Below are 26,728 nucleotides of genomic sequence, written 5' to 3'. Positions count from 1 at the left end.
TTTTCAACCCTTTGAACTTCATTTTTAAATGTGAATATATTGTTTATCACTTGCCAAACCATGAAAACTGTTTTGTTCCCCTTTTTATGGTGCAATTTCTTTTCATTAAGCAGCTCCTGTGTCCCCTGAACCAAATCTCACTTGCCTTAACTCACTCAAGTTATTATTAACAACTTTGTGTTACAGTAGTGCCTAGAGGTTTCAATGAAAAATCAGAGGCCCTTTGTGCTTGGACAACATATCATAAAAAACTGTTAAGCTCTTTGGGGTAGGGGCTATATGATAAGATGTAACAAGAGGTGGAAACAACAAATGGAAAGTACAGGGGATGCAGGACCTAAGGTAATAGTTATCAGAAGCATAGGCTAGATGGATTGTGTGCAAAACACAGTTTAAAATGATATAAACAAAGATCACAAAAGTGTTTTGTACAATAACTCAGGTCTCATGTATGATTAAAAGGACAGCACAACTGCAGTTATCATGCAGTCTTACTATTTTTGCTTTCTGTACCATGATCAGACAGACAGCTGAATTTTATGGACTTAGATTTTTAACCTATCCAGACAAATTCTCATACATCAATTTTGAAAACTGAATGTTATGTAGTAATGACAAGGTAACAACACTATATGGAGGTGACAGCTTCCAAAATACTTTATACAAGAGCTAAACAAAGATACAAATTATGATATTCTTAATAGCATACTATGAAAATTTGTAATAGCTTTAAGGCAATACAATTAACGTATTGCAATCTCACTCACACTGTATTATGATCTGGTAAAAAGTAATTTCTGACTGTAGCAGTTCCTTCTAAATCAACAGTACCAGAATAAGAGCAGGATTTAGTCCACAATGTATGTTTTAAAACTTTAAAATATGGATCTATTCCAAGAAGTGACTGTAGAAATGACATCCTAGAGTTCTCTATTTTTTTCCTATAAATGGCTGTCAGGTCAAACATGATCAGTTACGAAGAAAAAGTTTTTCCCTTTCCCTTTGATATGAGTCTGGCAAACTCAACCCAGCATCAGAAAGCCAAACGGCCTTCTTTCCTTCTTGCACATCCCACAAGTAATAAAAGTTCCACAAACCAAATTATACCCTCAGTGACACCTATGCAATCCGTTTGCTTTCAACAGGTTTGCACAGGTGTAACTGCCTGGAACTTAGCAAACAGCTCTATTGATGATGGAACAAAGGAAACAGAACCTAGCTCACTATCTCTTTGCTGTGTTGGTACTAATAGGATTAAAAATTAACAAACACTTTAACACCATTTAGCAGATAAAGGGAGATCATCTGTTGCACAAGAAGGTAACATTTTTACAAAGTCATTTTTGAGAGTACAACTGCAGTCTGGGTTTTGGGGGGAGGTTATTTGCGCATATGTAAAACAGCAGTTAGAGGAATGAAGCATATTCACTATATAATATTAGCATATTATGAACTAAATAGTAAAACACATTGCACTAGCAACCTAGTAAAATATATAGTTTAGAAACACGATTCCAAAGAAATCAAGTATTGAGCTGTAACTTTTTGTTCACAAACATGTTCATTAAAACTATGGGTCAGTGCCTGCACTACTTAATGTTAACCATAATGTCTGTTGTCAAAATACAATGTGTTTCAGTAACATGGCCTTCAGCAGTTACACATTTGTTCAAAGTTTGTGTTTTTACCGCAACTTCTAATATTCCTGCTACTGACCTTTTTGAACCATGTAGTGCAAAATTTGTTCAAATACTGATGCCACATAGTTGGCATCTTGTAAAACAGGTAAATACGTATTCTCAGATGAAAATACCTCAATCATTCTCATAGGAAGTGCAACATTCAGACTGTCATCGTTGCAGTTTTGCAGTAACCTGTAAATAAATTACATTCACAATTACTTAACATTAGAGGTTTTTCCCATTTAAGTTAAGATTTATGCATACTTTTTAAAAATTGAGCTACGAAGATTTTCACATCTTCCTTAAAAATAATCTTATTCATAATGAATTCTAAACATTCTCAGGACTTCAGCTATCTTTACAAGACAAGTGCTTCAACAACCCTGGAACATAGGAATTGCCAAACTAGATCAAACTCATGGTCCATCTAGTCTAATATCCTGTCTTTGGCAGTGGCCAGCACCAGATGATTCAGGGGAAGGCACAAGAAACCCTGCAACAAACAGATGTAGGATAAGCTTGTCTCACACAAACATGTAATTTTAATTCCCAATACAGCTTGGCTTAAACCCTGAAGCATAAAGTTTTCTATTCTTTCCTGATGTCTTTTTTTAAGTATTAAGTATAACAAATCTCAATTAATTTTCTTTTCCATACAAATATCCAATCCCTCTTTGCTAAATTCCTGGCTTCAATGACTTGCAAAGTTTAGTGGCCTGCTGCATTCACTAGATAGACACAATCATTATGAGACTCCTCAGGAGAGAAGTCCAGAGTATCTATTTGCCAACAGTTATGACATGAATACAGAAAATGAAGCCAGGTCTGCCACGACTAAGCTGTGTGGGATTCTGGAGAGGCAGCTGAAGACAGACAGATGTCTGACAAAAGCTCTGTCCTCAGCTATGGAACAAAGTGCCAGACATTCTACTCTTTATACTTCTTTGTTAAACTATTCATCAAATACCTGCAACTACAAAAATGGTGGAGAATAAATACACAGCACCACGGGGGGGGGGGGGGAGGGGTGCATATGGGCAAGGAAAATTAGGAAGGGAAAGATTAAAAGGAGAGCTCCAAAATGAAGGAAATAGAACCTTAGAACATTAATGAAGCCTATGGTCCACATAATCTAGTTTGTATTATATAGTTTATTATATTATATACACACACCCCTATATTACAGTGAAAAAAAAAATCAACAATTTATTGGGTCACTGCCAACTTGAAATCTAGTCATTAAAAAAGCATTAAAAGTAGTTTCTGCTACTATCCATGCCTCAGAGATCCCCAGCCAATTTTTATAATTTTACATTTTCCTATCCTTCTTTTGCTACGTAAAAAGCCAATTCAAACAGAGAGAAAATGACAGGCTATACAGGAGAATCAATGACACTAAGAATACATAAAATACTGACAAATGCACAAAGTAAATAAACTAAAAATAAGAGAAAAACATTTCCAGTAATTTCTTTAATTTATAGTAATTTTAGGTGTCATTTCTAAACACACTAGTTAAAAAATGTCCAGAAAAAAAAGGGACGATTTTAATAGACAGTGTCACTTTGAATCAAGAACAAAAACATGTCAAACCAACCTAATAGCTCTGACAGTGTAACAAGCCTTGTGGATGGGGGGAAGCGATAGATCTGACTTTAGTAAGGCTTTTGATACTGTCTCCCATGACCTTCTCATAAACAAACTGGGGAAATGCAACCTAGATGGAACTACTATACCAATGATGCATAACTGGTTGGAAAACCCTTCCCAGAGAGTAGTTATCAATGACTCACAGTCAAACTGGGTAGGGCATATCAAGTGAGGTCCCACAGGGATCAGTTCTGGGTCCAGTTCTGTTCAAAATCTTGATCAATGACTTAGATAATGGCACAGAGGATACACTTACAACGTTTATGGACAATACCAAGCTAGGAGGGGTTGTAGGTACTTTGGAGGATAGAATTAAAATTCAAAATGATCTGAACAAACTGGAGAAATGGTCTGAAGTAAATGGGATGAAATTCAATAAGGACAAATGCAAACAAAGTACTCCACTTCGGAAGAAACAATCAGTTGCACATATACAAAATGGCAAATGACTGCCTACAAAGGAGTACTATGGAAAGGGATCTATGGGTCATAGTGGATCACAAACTAAAATTAACAATTTAACACTGTTTCAAAAAAGCGAACACCATTCTGGGATGTATTAGCAGGAATGTTGTAAGCAAGACACAAAAAGTAATCCTTCCCCCCTACTCTGTGCTGATTAGGCCTCAACTGGAGTATTATATCTAGTTCTGAGCACCACATTTCAGGAACGATGTGAACAAAAATGGAGAACGTTCAGAGGAGAGCAACAAAAATTATTAAAGGTCTAGAAAACATGACCTATGAGTGAAGATTGAAAAAAAATGGGTTTGTTTTTAGTGGAGAAAAGAAAACTGAGGCGGAACATAACAGTCTTCAAGTATGTAAAAAGTTGTTATAAAGAAGAGGGTGATAAGTTGTTGTCTTGTTCTTAGTGGCTAAGTAGAAGTAGTAATGGGCTTAAATTTCCTCAAGGAAGATTAAGGTTACAGTTAGGAAGTTTTTCCTAATGTCTAAGAGTAGTTAGGCACTGGAACAAATTACCTAGGGATGTTGTGGAATCTCAGTCACTGGAGGTTTTTAAGAACAGATTAGACAAACAACTGTCAGGGAACGGTCTAGATAATACTTAGTCCTGCTTTGAGTGCAGGGACTGGACTAGAAGATCTCTCGAGGTCCTACGGCCCACCAGCTGTTTTAATACGGACCTCGAGATGCCGCTGGGGAGCAGAGTCTGGGGCTCGGCCAGCTCCGGCCAGGAAGCAGGGTCAGGGGCCACTTCACGTGGCTCCCAGAAGCAGCAGCATGGCTCCCTCTGGTGCTCCAGCAGGGGGGGCGGGGGGGGAGGGAGGGGCATTCCACATGGCTCCCAGAAGCATTGGCATGTCACAGAATATCAGGGTTGGAAGGGACCTCAGGTCATCTAGTCCAACCCCCTGGTCAAAGCAGGACCAATCCCAACTAAATCATCCCAGCAAATATGTCCCTTCCCTGGCTCCTATGCATCGGGGCAGCCAGTGGACTCCGCTCTGAACCGCAGCCAATGGGAGCTGCAGAGGCGGTGCCTGCAGACAAGACAGCATGCAGAGATGCCTGGCTGCGCCTCCACATAAGAGCCAGAGAAGGGACATGCCACTGCTTCTGGGAGCTGCTTGAGGTAAGTGCCATTTGGAGCCTACACTCAAGCCTCTCCCTGTGCCCCAAACCCCTGCCTTAGCCCTGATCCCCCCCCACCCTCCGAATCCTTCGGTCCCAGCCTGGAGCACCCTCCTACACCTTAAACTCTTCATCCCCAGCCCCATCCCAGAGCCTGCACTCCCAGCTAGAGCCCTCACCTCACCCCACCTCCTGTCCCAGCCTAGAGCCCCCTCCCACACCCTGAACTCCTCATTTCTGGCCACACCCCAGATCCTACACCCCAGATCCCACACCTCCAACCAGAGCCCTCAGCCCCTCCCACACCCCAATCCCAATCTTGTGAGTATTCGTGGCCCACCATACAATTTCTATTCCCAGATGTGGCCCTTGGGCCAAAAAGCTTGCCCTCCCTTGGTCTATGAAATACAGTGGGAAAATGTACGCAGACAATACCAGCTTTTATTTTTTCTTTATAATTACTTATCTTGGTGCTTCAATTCACATGAATTTATTCCCTGGTTTTTCGTTTTTTTTTTTTTAAGTTAACCTTCCTACTGAGTCAATGCAAGAAACTGATACACAACTATTTACACTGAGCAATTTTCTCACATGGAAATAAACAATTTTAAATAAGCCCATTACTTTCTAATCTGAAGTACAATGTACACTTTAAATTCTATTTCCAAGGTAGACTTTACATTATCAAGGGACACATTAAGAAGTATGAGAAATATACACAAATATTGAATCCATGAGAACTGACAGAACTGAAACTTCTGATATATAAATATAGATGTTATCTGAAAATATACATACATTAGTATCAAAAACCTTTTTGGTTACATATTGCAACATTTTAGCTGTCTTTAGTCCAAATGTTTTATACAGTAAAATATACAGTGAACTCTGATACAGTAAAACTTAATTTCTAAAGTAGAAAGAATATCCCAAATTATTTCAAATTTTAAAACTGTGAATTGCAATTCCAATTACAGTGAAACTTCACTTCTAGTGCAGTGATATCATGAAATGAAAAGGTCTTAACTACAACTGGGTTCTAATATACCCTTATTTTAGTTTACAGAGTTTTGATGTCATAATCCACTATGTATATGATATGTATACAGTTACCAGAAGAATGGAAAAATTAATCAAATCCAAGTGCACTAGGCATTCATTGTCTAGAAATGCTCTTAATATTAACTGAATTGAGACCATAGGACAGAACATATCTACATGTCTAGTTCCACGGTTGGCTCTGCACTCCAAGGAAACAAGAAACAGTATGTTCTTCACAAAACCTTTTAACTCTGGAGAAGGGAGCTGGCTACCATTATCACATCAATGTTAAGAATAACCTTTTTGGCTCCTAAGAGGAGAGTGGCTACTTCTACGAGATCCATGTCAGCTACCTATCTCTGCCCCAGTAGACTTTGCTTCCTGTGGCCCTATGAAGGCACTCTCAACATCACTATCTGCAATTATCACATTGCTGAACTCAGTGACCTGCTTGCCCATAATGTCCCAAATTCAAAATAAAAGTGGGAGCAAACAGTATTTTAAACAACCATATTAGCCATAAAACAGCAACAAACATGTTAGTAAAAAGCATTTCGTGACCAACTGGGGATTCTGGTATGATTCACACAGCTCTTCCCAAACGGTCATTAGTTCTGAGGAAATGTTCTGATTTGGACAATTATTGCTAATGGCCCCAATTTAGGAAAATACTTCAGCACATGCTTAAATCCATCACTATTGTGGACAGCCCTCAAGCACATGCTTAATATTTCAAGTCAATGGAAAATAAGCACATGTGTAATTACTGTGCTGAATAAGAAAGATTTTCCTTTATTGGAGCCTGTATATCTAACATGAATTAAAAAAAACAAACAAACAAACAATGAAAACTCCCCCTCTCTACTAAAAAAACAGAATCACATTTAATTCCTATATTTTATCTTGTGATATGAATACACGTTTTCTGAACATCATGTAGATATTAGTTGGGAGAAAGAAAAAGATTTACCTGCAACATAGGCCCAATAGTCTTTTTATTTGGAATAAGCAAGTAAGTCTGTCAGGTCCATCCAGCTGCTTAACGAACTGAGAACTTTGTTTAATTAAGTTCTGACACATCCATATCTGGGAAAAGCAAAATGCACAGATTTGATCAAAAACCCCGTAAAAATGAATGCTGTTATTCATTATGGGCCGATCATGAGTTTCAGAATGAATAAGGAAAAGCACCTTACTCTACCAGAAGGCCCATTAAAGCCAATTCATGGAGAAAGGTATGAATGAGTGTATCATATTTTGGCCTATCATTTTACATTTGGCATACCATTTTACAGTAAGTTATAAAATGAGATATAGTTTAGCACTGTGAATTATCTAATGAGAATGTGACAAGTCATTAACAAAAATTTCTCTAATCAGGATTCGATTAAGCCACTGGCACAATAAAACCAAGCCTGGGTCTCCAGCTACTGGAGTCACGTGATTATGTTAGTATGTCAAAAGGTAACTTTCATTTAAAAAGTAGTTTCTAGCCCTCATGTTGCAAAGAAAAGCTTGAATATGAAAATTGATTATAATTAGCGGTGTCTGCCTGAGACTGCAGACAGCCTGAAGCAAGAACTCTAAGTTTCCCTATACATCTGAGACCCACTACTCAAGGAGGTCTCGCCTCCATGGCTGCAGAAGACTAACTTCATGAGAAGAGCGCAGCAGTGACAATTTGGGAATATTTCTGTACAATTTATGAATTCTGTGTGAGATTATAATCCCTATATGTCTGCAAACTCCACTATGAACGTGCAGCCTTTTGACTTCTCTATGGTCTGTTTCTCCATGGTGGGTTGAGATTCCAAAGGTTGGTGGAAAAAACAAACATACAGAAAGTAGCTAATTCTAAGTATCCAATCTATACATTGGAAATCATACATTCTAGACAAAAGACTGATCCTTGCCCTGAAGAACTGGATTAGCAGGAGGCAAGTCACCTTGACAAAGTCACCTGGCAGGGTTTTGTGCTCAAAATGGGGAAGCCGGCAAGAGTGTCACCTGACACAGGTGACTGAGATTCTAAAAAGAACAGAAGCTGCTGTGTTCATAGGCCATTTTCTCCAGTCCATGATGGAAAAACAACCGAGCATGCAACACCTTATGAGGCTGGGGACTCCCTGCCTGCCTTCCTGGACCCAAATGCAGTGGCAGAACTAACTGATGTACATGTGGCACCTTTTCAAGCATATTACACGACTGACAAAAGTATGTGTTTGACATGAATTTTCACACAGGGCTGACGAGTGAGCCCACCCTGCACTCAAACAGCAGCAGTGCTTCTTGTTGCAAAAGGCTGGGCCTGACTCCCCACTCCTAATGTTGTGACACGGTGCATGTCACAATGCCACTCACTCAAATTTGGCCTGGTCACCACTCCATAATAATGCACCACTCTGCAACCCCATGTGACAAGTTGCAATATGTGGAGTGGAGAGGTGAGCCCAGCCTGCCAGGACAGGAGCTGCTGCTGCCAGGTGAGTGTGGGGGTAGGCTTGCTCTTCATCCCACCAGCAATGACCCATCCCTCTTTCTTGCCCCCCCCCACCTCCCCAGGTGCAAAACCTGGCTCTACCACTGCCCAGATGGTTCTCCCAAGACTCACAGCAGAGGGTGAACTAGTGAAGCACACTTATGTTTAAGATGTTTATTTTTGGTACGATATGTACTCTCCTGGGCTTTCTGTGATTAAATAAAGACTGTGTGTGTTAACTGCTTCACAATGCTGCATGTCCTTGAATTAAACTGGAACCAAAAGCTTCCTAACCTTGGGAAGGAATTCTCGCAGAGGGGTGTGTTTAAGTAATTGGGTTCATTCAGGGGTCAGTGCTGTTCCTGGGGGATAAAGGCAGATGGGCTGAGAAGCTCCATTTCCGAGAAGGGGAGCAGACTGAGAATCAGTGCCAAGGAAACGTGCCAAATAGGGCAAGGAAGGGCCCAATGATGCAGACTGCTGAGATTCTAGAAACTTGACACATCCTGGGGATCCAGAACAGAAGAGGCTTGGACATCACAGCAGTCCTAGTGAGCAGCCATGAGAGGCACTTGCTAGGATCTGTGACAGCACCAAATCTGACTCATCCATCCAAGCAGATCTCTCTCAACTGCTAAGACAGGTACTTCCCCCAACCAACCCTGTTGGCTCTCCTGCTGCTGGGAGGGTAGGGGGAGAAGAGGACCCCATAATGCTACCCCACTTCTCTGAGAGGGGAGGGAGATACCCTGCCACCACCACTCCTAGTAGAGACAGGACAATGGCAGGCCCCTTATTGTGGTGTGCTTGGTATGCCCCAGGTTGCCTATATTTGACCCAGTATCTACAATGAGGTAAACTACATTTAAAAGTTTATTTTATGAACCTCTTATCTGGCAATCCCAATTTCTAGTTGGGCGAGGGGAGGAGATATTTTGTTCCACACTCCTACATTGGTTATGCATGCTTACAGCACTTTACTGCTCTATTATCTTAAGTGTGGTACACCTCTACCCCGATATAACGCTGTCCTCGGGAGCCAAAAAAATCTTACCGCGTTATAGGTGAAACTGCATTATATCGAACTTGCTTTGATCAGCCACAGTGCGCAGCCAGACCCCCCTGGAGCACTGCTTTACTGCGTTATATCTGAATTCATGTTATATCAGGTTGTGTTATATCAGGGTAGAGTTGTATTTAAAAATGCTTAATTTTTTTTCAAATATTTATCAGAACATTTAAAAATATGCATAAAATAGTTTACTATTCTTCCCTAACTCCTCAAATGTAAAGTATTTTGTGTGAAGCATGGTAATATGCCTCCCCTCTCAAAAAAAAAACAACTGACTACAAAAGAGTACATATCAAGGGCAAATAGTGTGCTCAACATTTAGAAATTCTCTTCTTGTTTTCTTTTCTTGGCTTGGATTTACTGATAAAGTTTTATGATTCTTTTAATGTTTTAGGCATTTTCTTTGATGTCTTTATTAATTACTCATTTCCTCTGAAGTTAATGTAATTAGGTTATTCTTTCAATGGGAAATATCTCCAAGACTTGATTTCACTGCATAAGTACCTTCACAGGGAGAAAATACTGGATAATAAAGGGCTCTTTAATTGAGCAAAAAAGGCATAACAAGAACCAGTGGCTGAAAGCTGAGACTAGACAAAGTCAAATGAGAAATAAGGCAGATATTTTTAACAGTGAGGGCAATTAACCAATGGCACAAACAAAGGAAGTGGTGGATTCTCCATCTTTTGATATCTTCAAATCAAGACTGGATATCTTTCTGGAAGACATGCTTTAGCCAAACATGAATTATTGGGCTCAATACAGGGTACCTGAGTGAAATTTAAGAGCCTGTGATATACAGGAAGTTAGACTATATGATCTAATGATCCCTCCAGACTTAAACCTCTCTGAATCTATGAAACACCTTGATGTCATCTGAAAAGGTCGGGGTTAATTACCAGTTCCTTATAATAGACTATTTTTATTTATATATATATTAGTAAATATTATTCACATTTCAGATTCTACAGCTGTAGAATAGAATGAGAAGGCAGTGAGACTGTTGCAACAGGAAAGAGGTATGAATGATATGATGGCTGCTTAAGCGATTTGTTGGAATAAGAAAAGAATGCCTTGAACACACTCACAAATTTTGTAAGAAGATTTAAATACCGGTCTGAGTGATATGGACCAGGAAATACCACTTATTAACATCAAAAATAGTCTAGCAGCAAGTTTTTAAAATAAGTATTATCTGATCCCCTATACAGGCAAAATTTTCAGGTAATAAATGTGGGGAAAAACATAGACAGAAAGTGATAAAGCATTTGAGCTAGGACTGTAGAAAAAGCAATGATTTTCAGCTATAGTTTTAAGAAGGTCAGCTTTTAGGCAAATATTCAGTCGTGAACTCTACACTACGACTTACTAATTTAGAAATGACAGGGTTAAAGACATTGCTGAGGAAATGGACCTAGGTTAGATATTGGATAACTAGTGAACCACTTGGAAAACAGGAATGGCTACCCCTCTTAGCTAAGAATATAAACAAGGGTGATGCAAGGTAAAAGGGAATATATTGTAATCTAGAATGTATGAACTGGTTAAAAGGTCCTATTATTGAACATATTGGCTTTCAGAAGAATTGTGTAAATGTGTATAATTACAGGGTCAACTAGTTTATACCTCCCCCCCCGCCCAATCTGCAATGTTGCATAAAAATAATATCTACATTAGTCCTTTAAAATTCTCAAAGCTAGGCTAACAGACTAAGCAGCCATGTCTTGTCTTAGTCTATGTTTTGTAACATGCCATATAGACTTAGTCTATGTTTTGTAACATGCCATGTATTAAAATGGCTAATGAACCATTTTAATACATTATCTTATACATATTCAGGCACACTAAATGCACAAGGCACTTTACAAAACACAGACTAAGATGTACTAGCATATTCTTCACTGAGAAAGAAGGAGGTTCCTCATTTGAAAAGTTTTAAGAGATGAGAAATGTTCATCTCATCTTTCGAAGTTAAAGCAAAAAAAGCTTTAGACTTCCAACCAGAAAAAAAATGTATTCTTCATATATTTTAAATTTTCAAACTGTCACAATAGTTTCATATTCGTTTACTTTTAAGTTTAAATCCTTCTTTCTTGCAGGATTTAGACTTCTGCAGAGACATGCTATCCCTATCAGCCACTGCAGAAAACTCGACGACTTCACATAAAGCTTGTGGAAAGAAAAGAAGCTACAGAAAACTGAAGGAAAAAAACAATGCTAACAGCTACAATATTTTCAAACAGAGGTGGTTTATTTCAAGTAATTTTTTTCTTATGAGTTATGTATATCGTTTATGCTGCTATTCACAATTAATTATATATATATGAAAAGTGGATTTGTGCTATTACATCTGAATTGGCATTCAATAAGAAGTGCAAAGAAGAAAGCTAACCACCGAAATCCACCAACTCTGGTTCTCTTTGAAACTGGATTAAAAAAGAGGGCTACAGAACTGCAACATTTCTAACAAATGGATCAAAAGGATAACTAAACCTGTTCTGCAGTCACCCACTTATTTCTGCTGAATGAAGCAATTAGTAATGAAGTGACTAAAAAACATGTAAGAAATAAAACTAACTACAATAGAGTAAAATATGTACCGGCACTCACCAAACGCTTAGAATCCTCTTTCTGTCTATAAAAAAACAGAAGTTGACGTACTAAAAGGGTCAGATTAGCTCCACTGGTAATGGAGACAGTTCCTCCAGATTGTGCCAGATTAGCACAGCGATCAAATTCACTTCTTTGGATGGAATACTTAAAAGTTAAAAATAAATTAAAATTATGTTCTGACAACACATTAAAATATAAAATGCAGGATTTTAAGCTATTTGTTTTGAGTTTCCATCTTAACTGACAGATAAAGTGAAGTGAAGGTAAAGTATTCTGATCTTACATATTTGTTAAGAGTCCAAGTTATACAAATCCCCTCAACAGCATTATGCTGATTCTTTGTTTACAATTTGTCCTGAAGACCCATGTTAAGAAATAATACTATTTAATATAAACTTGTTTTGATCCAGCCCACTCTGTTAGCCAGTCCATAAACAAACAACCCTTTTGCAGAATAACTGACCCAGGGCTATCTTAAAGAAGTCCCTTCAAAACCAACCTATCACCTAAATTATATGAAGAATCATGTTTGTGTATCACACACTAGAAATGCCATGTCAATCACCTGAAAATTGGGCCAGATGTTTCAGAGGTGCTAAGCAATCCCAGATTCTCTTCATGTAAATGGGATCTTCAAGAACATGGTCCAGCAATGCCCTTATGCATGTGCTTAACTTTGAAAACATGAATATTCCCATTGAAGTCAATGCTCAACAATGCCCTTTAAAAATAAGGCCAAACTGAGAATAAAACAAACTCTTGCTTTTCACTATTCTTATATGCGTTTGAACCACGCTTACCAAAGGAAGCTAGCAATATCGAAGTTTCTCAACAGAAATGGCAAGGACTATAGTATTAAGAAACCCCAGTTTCAATTAAATTGTTCTACACATTTATTTTATCACTATCTCTCTCTCAGTTGATGAGGAAAATACCTACTTGATACTTTCTGGCCTTGTACCCCCGTAGGAAGGACTGGATGATTATTGCATTTTTCAGCCTTCGTCTTTCTTCCTATAAAATGAAAGAAATAAGGCAGTCAAAAATACAGGATGCGGAATTGAATCTTGTTTCTATTATTTTATCATATATATCTGTATTCAAAGATATTTTTGTTTTTTGTATACTCTATCCAATTTGCTTTTTCTGTACGTTTGCATATTTATGAAAATTAAATACATCTTTATCAAAATAAGAAAAAGGTGTCTGTGACTTAAACATCAGTAACAAACACATATACACTATTTAGTCTTGCCCAGGAAGAAGTTCCTTTTGTTTGTAAAGGCAATGTAAATTTATAGCAGGATAAGCAATTTTTAGTAATCAATAACAACATTTCAAGAACAGAACAGGAGTTTTCATATCTCATTAAATATAGTGTTTTAACACCACACTTTTCAATGACTGATTCAAATCTGATAATACTTCTTACTGGCAAATGAAGTGTAAAAATACAACTAGGAAGGCCAAAAAAGAATTTGAGGAACAGCTAGCCAAAGACTCAAAAAGTAATAGCAAATGTTTGTTTACGTACATCAGAAGCAGGAATTCTGCTAAGCAACCAGTGGAGCCACTGGACAATTGAGGTGCTAACGGAGCACTCAAGGACGATAAGGCCACTGCAGAGAAACTAAATAAATTCTTTGCATCGGTCTTCATAGCTGAGGATGTGAGGGAGATTGCCAAACCTGAGCCATTCATTTTAGGTGACAGATCTGAGGAACCGTCCCAGATTGAAGTATCAGAGGAGGTTTTGGAACAAATTAATAAATTAAACAGCAATAGTCACCAGGATCAGATGGTATTTACCCAAGAGTTCTGAGGGAACTCAAACGTGAAACTGAAGAACTAACTGTAGTCTGTAACCTATCATTTAAATCAGCTGCTGTACCAGATGACTAGAGAATAGCTAATACGACACCAATTTTTTAAAAGGGCTCCAGAGGTGATCCCAGCAATTACAGGCCTGTAAGCCTGACCTCAGTACCAGGCAAACTGGTTGAAACTATAATAAAGAACAATCTTGTCAGACATATAGATGAACATTATTTGTTGAGGAAGAGTCAACATGGTTTTAGTAAAGGGAAATCATGCCTCACTAATCTATAGAATTCTTAGAGAGGGTCAACAAGCACATGGACCAAGGAGATCCAGTGGATATAGTGTACTTAGATTTTCAGAAAGCCTTTGACAAGGTACCTCACCAAAACCTCTTATGCAAAGTAAGCTGCCATGGGATAAGAGGAAGGTCCTCTCATGGACTGGTAAATGGTTAAAAGATAGGAAACAAAGGGTAGGTATAAATGGTCAGTTTTCAGAATGGAAAGAGGTAAATAGTGGTGTCCCCCAGGGATCTGTTCTGGGACCAGTCCTATTCAACATGTTCAAAAAAGATCTGGAAAAAGGGGCAAACAGTGAAGTGGCAAAATCTGCAGATGATATGAAATTACTAAAGATTGTTAAAACCCAGGCAGACTGCAAAGAGCTACAAAAGGATCTCTCAAAACTGAGAGACTGGTCAACAAAATGGCAGATGAAATTTAATGTTGATAAATGCAAAGTAATGCACATTGGAAAGCATAATTCCAGCTATACATATAAAACGATAGGGTCTAAATTAGCTGTTACCGCTCAAGAAAGAGATCTTGGAGTCATTGGGGATAGTTCTCTGAAAACATCCACTCAATATGCAGCAGCAGTCAAAAAAGCAAACAGCATGTTGGGAATAATTATCTATCCCTTTTTTAATAGGACAGAAAATATCATGTTGCCTCTATATAAATCCATGGTATGCCCACATCTTAAATACTGTGTGCAGATGTGGTCGCCCCATCTCAAAAAAGATATATTGGAATTGGAAAAGATTCAGAAAAGGAAAACAAAATTTATTAGGGGTATGGAACGGTTTCTATATGATAAGAGATTAATAAGACCGGGATTTTTCAGCTTGGAAAAGAGACAGCTAAAGGGAGATATGACTGAAGTCTATAAAATCATGAATGGTGTAGAGAAAGCAGATAAGGAAGAGCTGTTTACTACTTCTCATAACACAAGAACTAGGGGTCACCAAATGAATAGCCAGCAGGTTTAAAATAAATAAAAGGAAGTATTTTTTCACACAACGCACAGTCAACCTGTGGAACTCCTTGCCAGAGGATGTTGTGAAGACCAAGAGCATAACAGGGTTCAAAAAAGAACTAGATAAATTCATGGAGGATAGGTCCATCAATGGCTATTAGCCAAGATGGGCAGGAATGGTGTTCCTAGCCTCTGTTTGCCAGAAGCTGGAATGAGACAGGTGATGGATCACTTCATGATTCTCTGTTCTGTTCATTCCCTCTGTAGCACCTGGCACTGGCCACGGTCAGAAGACAGGATACCGGGCTAGATAGACCTTTGGACTGACCCAGTAGGGCTATTCTTATGTTATATTTACCCTTTGACCCAAGCGGTTAGCCAAAGTTCAGGGGCTTTTAGGGTTGTTTCTGTTAGGATAAGAAATAGATTATATCAGTCGGATATACTCTTGGTGTTGTCTTAATCCATCTAAAGGGATCCTTTGCTTCTGAGAGGAAGATGAGATCTGGTGCTTCAGACCCAGGGACATGGCATGGAGATAGGGAAAGACACTCACTCTTCCCACAAAAATTAGACAAGATGAGGAACATTTTATGGAGCCTTCTCAGCGTCCAGGAATGTCTTAAAAGTATCATTTTCTTAAAGAGACTTAATTTCTGCAAAAAGAATTAAGCATAAAGCCAAGCTGGCTCAGATACCAGAGAAGTAGTTTAACAGTTTCTCCTGCTAGCACAGCCAATTAAGGTGATAAGAAATATCTGAGGAAAGTGCATATAGATTACATTTCCATTCATACCTGTACAATTTGGTAGGATGCATTTATTGGGGCGAGGGGAGAGAGGAGGATAAAACTGCAGGTAATTGGGCAAGGAATTCTCAAAGGCAATGGCTGAGGACAGGGGAAGTAGGGAAATCGGGCAACAGCAAAATTAGTGAGGGTTACTTGGGGACAGGTTAAAATTTTTCCTTTTTGTTTTAAATCACTGTGACAAACCCACTTCCATTTTTACAAACAAGAAAAAAAACGAAAGGCTAAAGTCTCAATGTGACATTTGATGCTATTTAAAAGTTTGCTGTAGACATACAAGCCATTCTTATTATCCTAATTAACAAGAGATTAATTTACCAAATATGCCTTTGTCCTGTTTTCCAAGACAAGCCATTTTTGAGATGAGGTGTCAAAAAAGCATTAAAAGAATTTCAGAAACACGATCCAACATCTGCAGTATGTTTTTGAATCCCAGGTCCCCAAACAGATTGTTTGACTATTCCAAGATTTAAGCAAATTAATTACGTGCCAGCCCCAGACCAAAACACAAAATTTGAAATATCAAAGATTTTAAAGTTTTAATGGATGGAAGGGCAAAATTAGGAAAAATTATCAACCTCAACTATGGAGGTGCACCACCTCTCCATAATATCACAGGGTGAAATTATGCAGCAAGGTAGATATATTTTCCCTCTCTGCAGGTATGGGTTTCATCCTAGAATACATAATTGTCAATTAGTGACCCATAATTGAGAGTTTGAAGTCTGAGGCCACTACTGAGATTTCATTGCATGCATTTTTTCAAAGCCATTACTGATTTTATTCTCAAAGGACTCATTCTTTTAAAGAAAAAACTCTTCTAAAAAGGGACTTCTCTTTCATACTGTAAAACTAATATATGTGGAGATTAGGGCTGTCAAGCGATTAAAAAATTAATCGCAATTAATTGTGCGATAAAAATTAATGGTGGAATGAAAAATTAATAGCGATTAATCATGCTGTTAAACAATACTACAATACCATTTATTTAAATTTTTTGGATGTTTTCTACATTTGAAAATGTACTGATTTCAATTACAACACGGAACAGAAAGTGTAAAGTGCTTGCTTTATATTTATTTTTGATTAAAATATCTGTAGTTTAAAAAACAGAAGAAACAGTTTTTTAATTCACCTCATACAAGTATTGTAATATGATCTCTCTATCGTGAAAACTGAAAATTCAAACGTAGAATTATGTACAAAAAAATCTGCATTCAAAAATAAAAGAACGTAAAACTTTACAATAGTGGTGGGCAACTTGCTATCGACTAGAGGGCTGCCAGACCCTTTGTTTACATTTGCACAGCAACCCGCAGCTCCCAGTGGCCACGGTTCGCCGTTCCCGGTCAATGGGAGTAGTGGGAATATATTTGAAAATGTAGAAAAACATCCAAAAATATTTAATAATTTTCAATTGGCATTCTACTGTTTAATAGTGTGATCAATCACGATTAATTTTTTGAGTTAATCGTGTGAGTTAACTGCAATTAATCGACAGCCCTAGTGGATACATACAATTATGCACAGATTTGTGTGATACATACACAAAGTATATGCCTATTATATACTCATACATGGTGCTTTGTTTCTGATGCAAGTATTAGCAGCTGAATGAGTGTGTTAGCCACTTGTCACTCAGCAAAAACTTTCTGAAACACAGAATAGTACCTTTGCATGTTGGTAAGGATTGGCATATCATAAATGGGAGTACTAACTTAAGATACAAGATACCAAATTGCACGTGTAAATTCAGTACTTAATGGTACACCCAACTTAATCAGATCTTTTTATATCTCAAAACCCAGTAACTAATATAAAAAATAGTGAATTACAATAGAACTTGTTAGCTATCCTGCAAAAAACCAAAGCACAGGTTTATGAGTCAAATGTTCTTGTTCATGTTCTTTAACAGCATGAAACTATTCAGGTACACACTGTTGTCTGAGACCAATTATCTAAACTTAAAGGAGTATTTTCATCCCTTCTTAAAACAGGGAAGGTCAAACAAAAATGAATCCTTTCACTTTCCACTTACTTGGTATCATTTTATTGCAAAGTTAGTTCATTAAAGACAACTATGTTTGGAAAATGGTATTTTCATTGTTCCCTTTACATTCTTTTCATAGGTGATTTTGGAGTAATTATGGCAGCAGATTAATGTCACCAACACAGGATAATGATTTAATTGCAGGCTCAAGCATCATCATCATCGTCATCCCTAGTCCTCATAGAGCATTTTTCATCCGTAGATTTCAAAGTACTTTACAAAGGAGGTCAGTATCATTCTCTTTCCACAGATGGGGAAACTGAGGTGCAGAAAAGGGAAGAGGCCAGTGGCAGAGTCTGGTATAGAACCTAGGTCTCCTGAGTCCCAGTCCGGAAGAATCAGGGACGAGGGAGGAATAAGGAGAAAATTCCTGGCCATATAAATTCCTTTTTCCATTAAGGCCTGATCCAATGCTCATTGAAGTCATTGGCAAAACTCCCATTGATTTCCATGGGCATTGCATCAGATACTAAATACTCCTTTTAAGTAAATAGTTCTTACAGAAGAATGTTCATATCGCGGAAATCCAGGGGGGAAGTTTAAATGCTTCTGTTGATTCCGATATATGGAAGAACAAAATGAACACAGAAAGTTCACAAACTGGGAAAAAAAAAACCCTATAGAATAATTTCAAGTAAAACTACTACCCCCAAGTACAAGATTTCAAAGTGTAACTATTATCAGGTTGAACAAAATAACAGCGTACATGCAAGCTGTTGTTTTCCACAACACTATCTCTATTTTACCTCTCGTTTACGCCTTTCTTCCTGGGTACGATGCAGAAGAGAAGCCTTTTCTTCCTAGAAGGGGACAAAAAAAAGCTGCCGCAGTGTTTTCACTCAAAAGTTCAGGTATTTGTATAAAGTAATACATATTTTTAAATGGTTCACAGTACAGAATACAGTCCATGTTCAAGAAAAGGCAGAAAAGTGACCTATTAGCTTTTTCGCTGTTATGGGCCCAGATCTGATGCAATTAATTACATTTGGTATTAACTATCTACTTCTGCCTAGCCATTTGTTACTTATATGGCACCCATCACCATCCATCTGAAAGTTCACAAACTGTTAACAAATTTTTACTCAGAACACCTCCCTGTAAGTTAGGGAAATACTATCCCTATTTGCCTCAGGTTTCCATCCGTAAGAGAGAGAGATTACTTACCCAGTCCAGCAAAGTACTTAAAAATGTGTGTAACTTTAAGAATGTTATGCATATGCTTAGTACTTGCTTGGGAACAAAGTGATTTTTCCAAGGTCTGTGACAAAACCAGGAGACTCGAGTCCCAGGTCTTGGCTACACTGGTTCTTTACAGCGCCGCAACTTTCTCACTCAGGGTGTGAAAAAACATCCCCAAGGGCAGTAAGTTACAGCGCTGTACAGCGCCATTGTAAACAGTGCCCTAGCACTGGGAGAGCTCTCTCCCAGTGCTGGCACCGCGACCACACTCGCACTTCAAAGCGCTGCCATGGGAGTGCTCCCACAGCAGCGCTTTGGAGTTTCGAGTGTAGCCAAGCCTCCAGACTTTTGCCTTAATCACAAAATCATTAGGCTTCCTCCATCTCCACAAAACATGGTGTGAGAAGCAAGATGTCAACAAATGGTCTCAACATATTGTGTGCAAGAAGGATATTTTGACATCCTTATATAAGAAATCCCCCCACCCCGATATAGATGTATCTATACTGGTTCAAAAGGAATTAACTATCTGAACCTATGATGTGCAGAGCATTCAACCTCACATGGCAGACAATGGCAGTTGAAAGCTGTAGTTCGCCATTCTTAGCCAATGGGAGCTGCGGGCAATAGTACCTGCAGGCAAGGGCAGCACACAGAGCCCTCTGCACCCTCCCTCCCCCAAGAGCCGCAGGGACGTGGTGCTGGCCACTTCAGGGAGCAGCGCGGGGCCAGGGCAGGCATCCAGCCCAAGGCAAATAGTTTGCCCTCCCCTGCTCCAGACTCATAGACTTCAAAGCCAGAAACAACCATCAGGATTATCTGGTGTGACTTCCTGCACATCGCAGGCCACAAAACCTCACCCACCCAATCCTGTAATAGGCCCATAACCTCTGGATGAGTTACAGAAGTCCTCAAATCTTGGTTTTAAAACGTCGTTAGAGATTCCACCATTTACTCTACTTCAAACCAGCAAGTGACCCAGGCCCCACATTGCAGAGGAAGGCAAAAAACCCACAGGGTCTCTGCCAAACTGACCACCTATTCCTCTAAAGACAGTATTTTAATTTTCAAAGACACCATTACAGTCATTGGTCTCTAAAAGAGAACTGTTTCCGCATATTATTCCACACAATAAAAAAAGATAATAAAAAGATCTTAGATTTAAAAAAAACAAAAAACAAAAAAAAACCCACCATTCAACTTGAAAGGAGGCTTCTCACACTGGCACGGTAAAAGTTTCCGACTCTATCATGTAAAAAACAACTGAAACTAATAATATGCCATGAATTAAGTATATAAAAGGGTAATTTTGATATTAAGTATGAATTAACTGATAACTTGAATATTCAGGATATACCCTTACAGATTACCTCTTTTCTAGCAATTGATATCCAGTGGCACTTGATGAAACAGTCTTAGTATCAAACTCCTGCACAGAAACACAATCCCAGGGACACCATGTACCTGCTTCACCTGTTTCAGTCTGCAGACAGAACCAATAAGAAAACGGTCCTGCTCTGAAACATGTACACGTGTAATTTCACACATTTCAGGGCTGGAGGGAAAAACAGGAGAGAAACAGAAAACGGAAGACATATCTGGCTAAAGATGAACGTGAGTGGGTGAGGGATGAACAGAGGGAGATGGGAAAGAGACAGCCGCAGTACATGAAAAATGGGTTGAAAAAAGAGATACATGAACAGGAAAAAATGGGAAGAGGGAGTGAAGGCCCAAAACCATATTCTCCTTATAGTCTGCTTCCCCCTACTTCTCCCTTTGTGGCCCTTTCAATTTCAGTAAACTAATGATTAGTGGACTGCCATGTTAATAGTCCATTTCCTCACACTTGAGTGAACACTTGTCTAAACTAATATACTTATAAAAATAAAATGCTCTTGATCCAATATCGTATAAATACTTAAAGTTATAGTATTCAAATACCCTTTAATTTTGAGAGTACTGTATAAACTAGATATCATGGACAAACTAACTTTCAGAGAACAAATAGAACAATAGATGTGTACAGCCTGGCTAACCAATGACCAAAGGGGAAAGGAAACAATAAATATCCATTTATTTGAGTTTTAAACATTAATATAATGGAGTTATAACTACGATTAAAGGGTACATTTATAATGAAAATCAGAAAAGCCTTTTTGACAGTGGGATCTACTTAGCTGTGAAATAACCACCCAAGGCAAGTGGAAGAAAACTCATCACTTAAGACATTTTAAAAAATTTGACTCCATAAAGAAGCAGTAAACAAAGATCTGTTAGAATTGGAGTAGCTGACTTAACATGTATGCTCTATGAGTAACAATTTTGGGGGAAAATCTCAGTAAATATTTGTATTTCAAGTGCATCTATCTAGTTATATTTCTTTGCATTTGCATTTAGAATTACCACACCGGAGGAAGAACAGAGTAGAGGAAGTTTCACTAGCAGTTACAAAATCTATCACAGCAGACAACAGAATCAGTCAGTCAGAAACTAATAACTGTGGATTTCTGCAATCTCATTACTGGTGCTGAGTCATATTTGGCTTCTTTCATCTAAGGTGTCAACTAGATTGCTGACAGCTATTAGATGATGTTTTTAACTTCCTCCCCTGGCATACAGCAGTGGCCTGAGATACTGGCATATTGGACAGTCACCTAGGTTTTAACACTGCAGTGGGCTCCAAAATCATCTCCCTGTCATGCTACCTCCCTCCTTTTCTGCCTCATTGCTGCTGTTTCTAAGCATCTATCAGATGCGGCTGCTGCCACCTCACTCCCTTGCTGGACAGCCAGCCAGCCACTTCTTAATTGCAGCATGTACTTCTCATGTTTGCTCCACATTCGGAGGGTACAGATGCAGGGGGCGTGTAGCTGCAGTTCCTGCCTTGGTCCCTTAGATCTAAATCAAAGAGTCTTTAGGCTGGGTATGGCCCAAGCAGGAAGACAAGAAGAGGTGCAGATGCAGCAGAGGAGAGCGGACGCATAAACCTGGGGAGAGAAGAATGTAAGGAAGCCAGAAAAAGAGGCAGACAACCGTAAAGATCTCTGTGACTTATGAATAAAAGAAACCCTTGAACCCTTCACCATTACCAAATATGTGCAGTTTAAATCTCCATCATTGCAACTATTGAGTGCAAAACAAAATCAGGAAAACAGCATTCCTGTCCTCTCTTGCATGTCACCAATTTGCACTGCTATCTTTAGAGGGACTGTTCTTACATATTATTTGTCATACACTGCATATCATTACTGAGAGAAGTTGTGCAGAGAGACAGATTTTCCTCTGCACCCTAAAAAAGGTTAAGTGGAGAGAGAGGCCAGCTGGCAGTTTTTCTTCACAGTTAAGGCATGGACTGCGTCTGTGTGTTTCACACAGCATGGAGCACAAAGTCAGCACTTAATAAATAATAATCTCTGTTCCACCCATTCTTTCTTCCAATGGAGAGTCAGAGGTGAGGCCACTCTCCCCTGCAGCAAAGGTTGTCAGTAGCCATTTTTGCAGGCTCCCCAGATGCAGTATACTGAGCTTGGGAAAGTACTGTTTCAGAAGCCGTTTATGACCACACAAGTGGCTGTTGTACCAGTCAAGAAAAATAAAAAACCTGATATGATGCAGTCCTAGAGGCAGGTAAGTACAGCATGAAAAAGTACCACATTTTGAAGTGAAAGCAGACAGCTTCAGACATCTGGAATCCTGTACATTTCACTATCAAGCACAGGAAGCAGATAAGCGGAGCAGAAGAAAGGTACACAAAGCACAAGGACAAAGACAGAAGCAAGACAACAAAAAATAGATATGCAAAGATAAAATGGAACAGACAAAACAGAACAGCAGATGAAGACAATGACAGAGGCAAGAAATTTGAAGGAGAGAAACAGAGAAATGAAGGAAGCAGGTAGAGGACACAGAGCATATTATAAAAAGAAAGGTTCATGGCAAGAAAATCACTGATTTACACTGGAAGAGACACTTTTTTAAAGTAACATTTACAACACCAGGGGATAACAGTTTGCAGCTTCTGTAGGCCATACTTACTACACACAACCACAACTCCCTCAAAACTCTGTCTGTCACTCTCTCTACCCCTTCTTTTTCAAAAACTCCTTTCAGTCTCTCCTGGACAAGAGTTCTGTGTGCCCCTATTCCTCCCCAAGCCCAGGGGTCTGTCTGCCCCTCAATCATACTTTCACCCATACTAGAAGGTCTGTATGCCCCTATCCCTCCCTTCCTATACCAGGGTCCCCCAATCTCCCACTTGCCAGGGATTGTGTACATGCCCTAATTCCCCACACATCCTCCTGTCATTCTTCTTTCTGTCTGGTACATAAGACATGCAGGGTATTGACATGTTAAACTCTATTGGGAGAATAAGCCAAGATGAAATGGGGGAAGTTGTTATGCTGGGAAGCATTACTGGTGCCATCAACCAGTTGTTTGATCTATAGACAACTGCAGAGTGCCTAAAGATGTGGCTGTGCTATTCAGATGGCAGGGGCTCCATCTGTGCTCCATTTTTCCTCTTTCAGTTTTTCCTAAAATCAATAAGGTTCTGTCCACTGGTTCTGAGAACATTCCCTAAAATTTTGGAATTGATTAGACAAGGCATTCAAAAGTTATTGCATTACATAAAGCCATGAAGTTGAGTGTAAAGGCTTCGCAAGGTTCACCAATTACATTTTAAACCCTAGAAATGGCAAGCCGATAAATAAAAAAAACTGGTTGCACTGCATTATACACAAGGGAAAGCTTGCAGTTTCATTGGTGTATTAAGTAAGATACCAAGGTGGATAAAAATCAATGATTTTTTAAAATAAAATTTAAAAAAATCAGAATTTAAATTGTATTTTTTTATAAAATGCGTTTTGAGAAAAAACCTATCTAAAGATAGTTTTAATTATGATACATTACAGCTCAAAGATATCTCATCATGGACTATGGATTAAAAATTCTAACTCTATAGTATGAGACAATATATTCAAGTAATATTTAAGAAAAGTTTTGTAATTGAGTTCCAACAGTTCATTGATTATGGACCCAATCTTATGCGGTTCCAGGGGCTTCTGCATAGATTACTTAGGTTAATTTTTCTATCTACCCAATGGAACTAAGTGCTCAGTCTAGAAGTTACCATCAGAGATGCTTAGTTTTGTAGTTCTCAAACTGTGGATTTGTGTCTCCAGAGATAACATGTTTGTTAACAGCAAAAATGTTTTCAAATAAATAATATATAGAAAAGAGAAATAACAACAGACCTCAACCCTATTGTCCCTCTGCAAATTTGTGTACACAGAGTCAATCCCTTACCTCACTCTCACTCTAAAAGTGCAAAGTTTCAAAAAGTTCAATGAATAGAAGATTGGTCGAGGGTGGAATTGATCTGGACAAGGAGAAGTCTGGAGATAAATGTGAGAAGGGAGAGAAAGGCAGTAGAAACAAAAGTGAAATTGTTTGAGCAGCATATTCTAGAATGCACTTTTATGTAGAAATCCACGATTAAATCGAATCTTCCTGACTAGTGATTTAAATCATGATTTATATCAATTTGATTTAAATCAAATCCACCGTGTAAGATACCAATTGAAGATATGTTTTAGAAAACAGAAGTATGTTATTGAGTGACCATCAGAAACACCAATACATAATAAACAAGAAAACTCAAAATTAGAAATGTTTCTTTCTCCTCATTTTGCTCCTCTAATGTAAAAAATGATTTCACCAATCCTGAGACTTGACTTTATGGGTTCATGGATCTAAAAAGGTCAAAGAGATGGGGATGAGATCCTGGTCCTACTGAAGTCAGTGGGAGTTTTGTCACTGACTTCAGTGAGGCCAGAATTCTACCCTAGGATATTAGCACTATTACCAGCTCTTAGGAGAGTAATACGTATTTCCCAGTTGCTTACAGACTTAAACTTAGACCTTAATCCTTCATTTATGAAGAAACTTTGCTACAAGTTCATCCACCCATACAACTTTGATGTCATGTAAAGCTCCACTGACTTCACAGACTCCACAAGGACATGATGATTGATCCACATGGATCTGTTTACCTACCTGAACTTAAGTCTGTAACTCTTTGGGGCTGGGACTATCTTTACTATATGTCTGTAAAGCAATGGGGCCCTGACCTGACTGGAGCCTCAAGCTCTACTGTATTATAAATAAACAACAGGTGATAATTTTTAATAGCATGTTATTTGATTTATTATATCAAAACTGGAAAGATGTATGTTTTCCACTGCCTGATAACTAAGTGTCTTGTCCAATTTTTCTGAAATTTACAGAAAAAAGTTCACCTTTAAGATTAGAAATTTCAGCCCAAATTTTGAAAAAGTACCAAAGGATTAATAACAACAGGTTAGAATGGAATATCTTCTGCAACCTTAACTATTACTTCATAATTTGTAGCTTCAATTTAAAGATGAGGAAAATTCCCTATGAAGTAGAAGGAAGAAACCCCCCTGAAAATATATGTATTTATAAATTGTTTTGAACATTTCCCAGGTGAGATAAGAATACTTGAACAGCATTACCTCTGAACTCCAAATCTATGCAGTGAAAACAGTGTAGTCTACTGCAAAACTTAGGCCTCAGTACTTCAGAAGTATCGGTATGGGCAAAACCTTACACACCTCTACCCTGCTACAACACGACCTGACATAACACGGGATTGCGTATAGCGCAGTAGCAGCGGGGCTCTCGTGGCGCTCTAAAGGGTCTGGGGCTCCGGCTGCTGCTGGGAGCCCCAGGCCCTTTAAATCATCGCTCGAGCCCTGCCGCTGCTACCCCAGGGCTGTGGCAGTGGCGCTTGCCGGCGATTTAAAGGGCCTGGGGCTCCGGCTGCTGCGGAGAGCCCCAGGCCCTTTAAATCACCGCTCGAGGCCTGCCGCCCCTATCCCGGGGCTGTGGCAGCGGGGCTCCACCGGCGATTTAAAGGGCCTGGGGCTCCCTGCAGCGGCTGGACCCCGGAGCTCTTTAAATCACCGCTGGAGCCCTGCCACTCCCAACCCCAATAGGGTTTCAGCTATAACACGGTAGGGATTTTTGGCTCCCCCTGACCGCGTTATAGCGGAGTAGAGGTATACCAGTTTGGACGCCACCTCTGCATAAGGGTCTGCCAATGCTGCATCATTTGCAGATACAATAAAGCAGTATAATTCTTTCCCAGGGTACCAACACCCAAAACACAAATTTTAATCACATAATCTAAAGCCCCAGGAGCCAGTCATTTAATAGTGATCTGGTGTGCAGTTATAAATGCAATATAAAATATTTTGTTTCTTGTAAAATGCATTTCTAAGAAAAAAATAGATATAATGAAAACCTCTAAATAAAATAAGGTTAAGACTTCCTTTTTGAAAAAAAGGGTGAAAAGTTTTCAATCAATATGCAGTTGTGTCACATATCACTTTTTTTCATTCAAACAGATCCCACAATTCTATAATTCTTACAGATGTATATTATTGTAAATCTAGATCCC

General features: G+C 38.8%; 2 protein-coding genes across 2 annotated transcripts in view; both read right to left on the bottom strand.

Annotated features, from left to right (window-relative positions):
* The window catches only part of NOM1 (nucleolar protein with MIF4G domain 1), a 368,675-nt gene that overhangs the window by 171,155 nt on the left and 170,792 nt on the right, over positions 1 to 26,728 (bottom strand). The window lies entirely within an intron of this gene.
* The window catches only part of UBE3C (ubiquitin protein ligase E3C), a 189,246-nt gene that overhangs the window by 157,565 nt on the left and 4,953 nt on the right, over positions 1 to 26,728 (bottom strand). Inside the window, exons 2-6 of the mRNA XM_032783876.2 lie at positions 18,816 to 18,869; positions 13,073 to 13,147; positions 12,131 to 12,277; positions 6,940 to 7,055; positions 1,717 to 1,874 (exon numbers count right to left, since the gene is read on the bottom strand). Of these exons, the coding sequence (XP_032639767.1) occupies positions 1,717 to 1,874; positions 6,940 to 7,055; positions 12,131 to 12,277; positions 13,073 to 13,147; positions 18,816 to 18,869 (550 nt within the window). The remainder of the gene's footprint in view (positions 1 to 1,716; positions 1,875 to 6,939; positions 7,056 to 12,130; positions 12,278 to 13,072; positions 13,148 to 18,815; positions 18,870 to 26,728) is intronic.

This window comes from Chelonoidis abingdonii, chromosome 2, assembly GCF_003597395.2.
Source record: "Chelonoidis abingdonii isolate Lonesome George chromosome 2, CheloAbing_2.0, whole genome shotgun sequence".
In the NCBI taxonomy this organism is placed as follows: domain Eukaryota; kingdom Metazoa; phylum Chordata; order Testudines; family Testudinidae; genus Chelonoidis; species Chelonoidis abingdonii.
The sequence above is the reverse complement of the archived record's forward strand: the minus strand, read 5'-3'. Positions and strand labels throughout refer to the sequence as shown.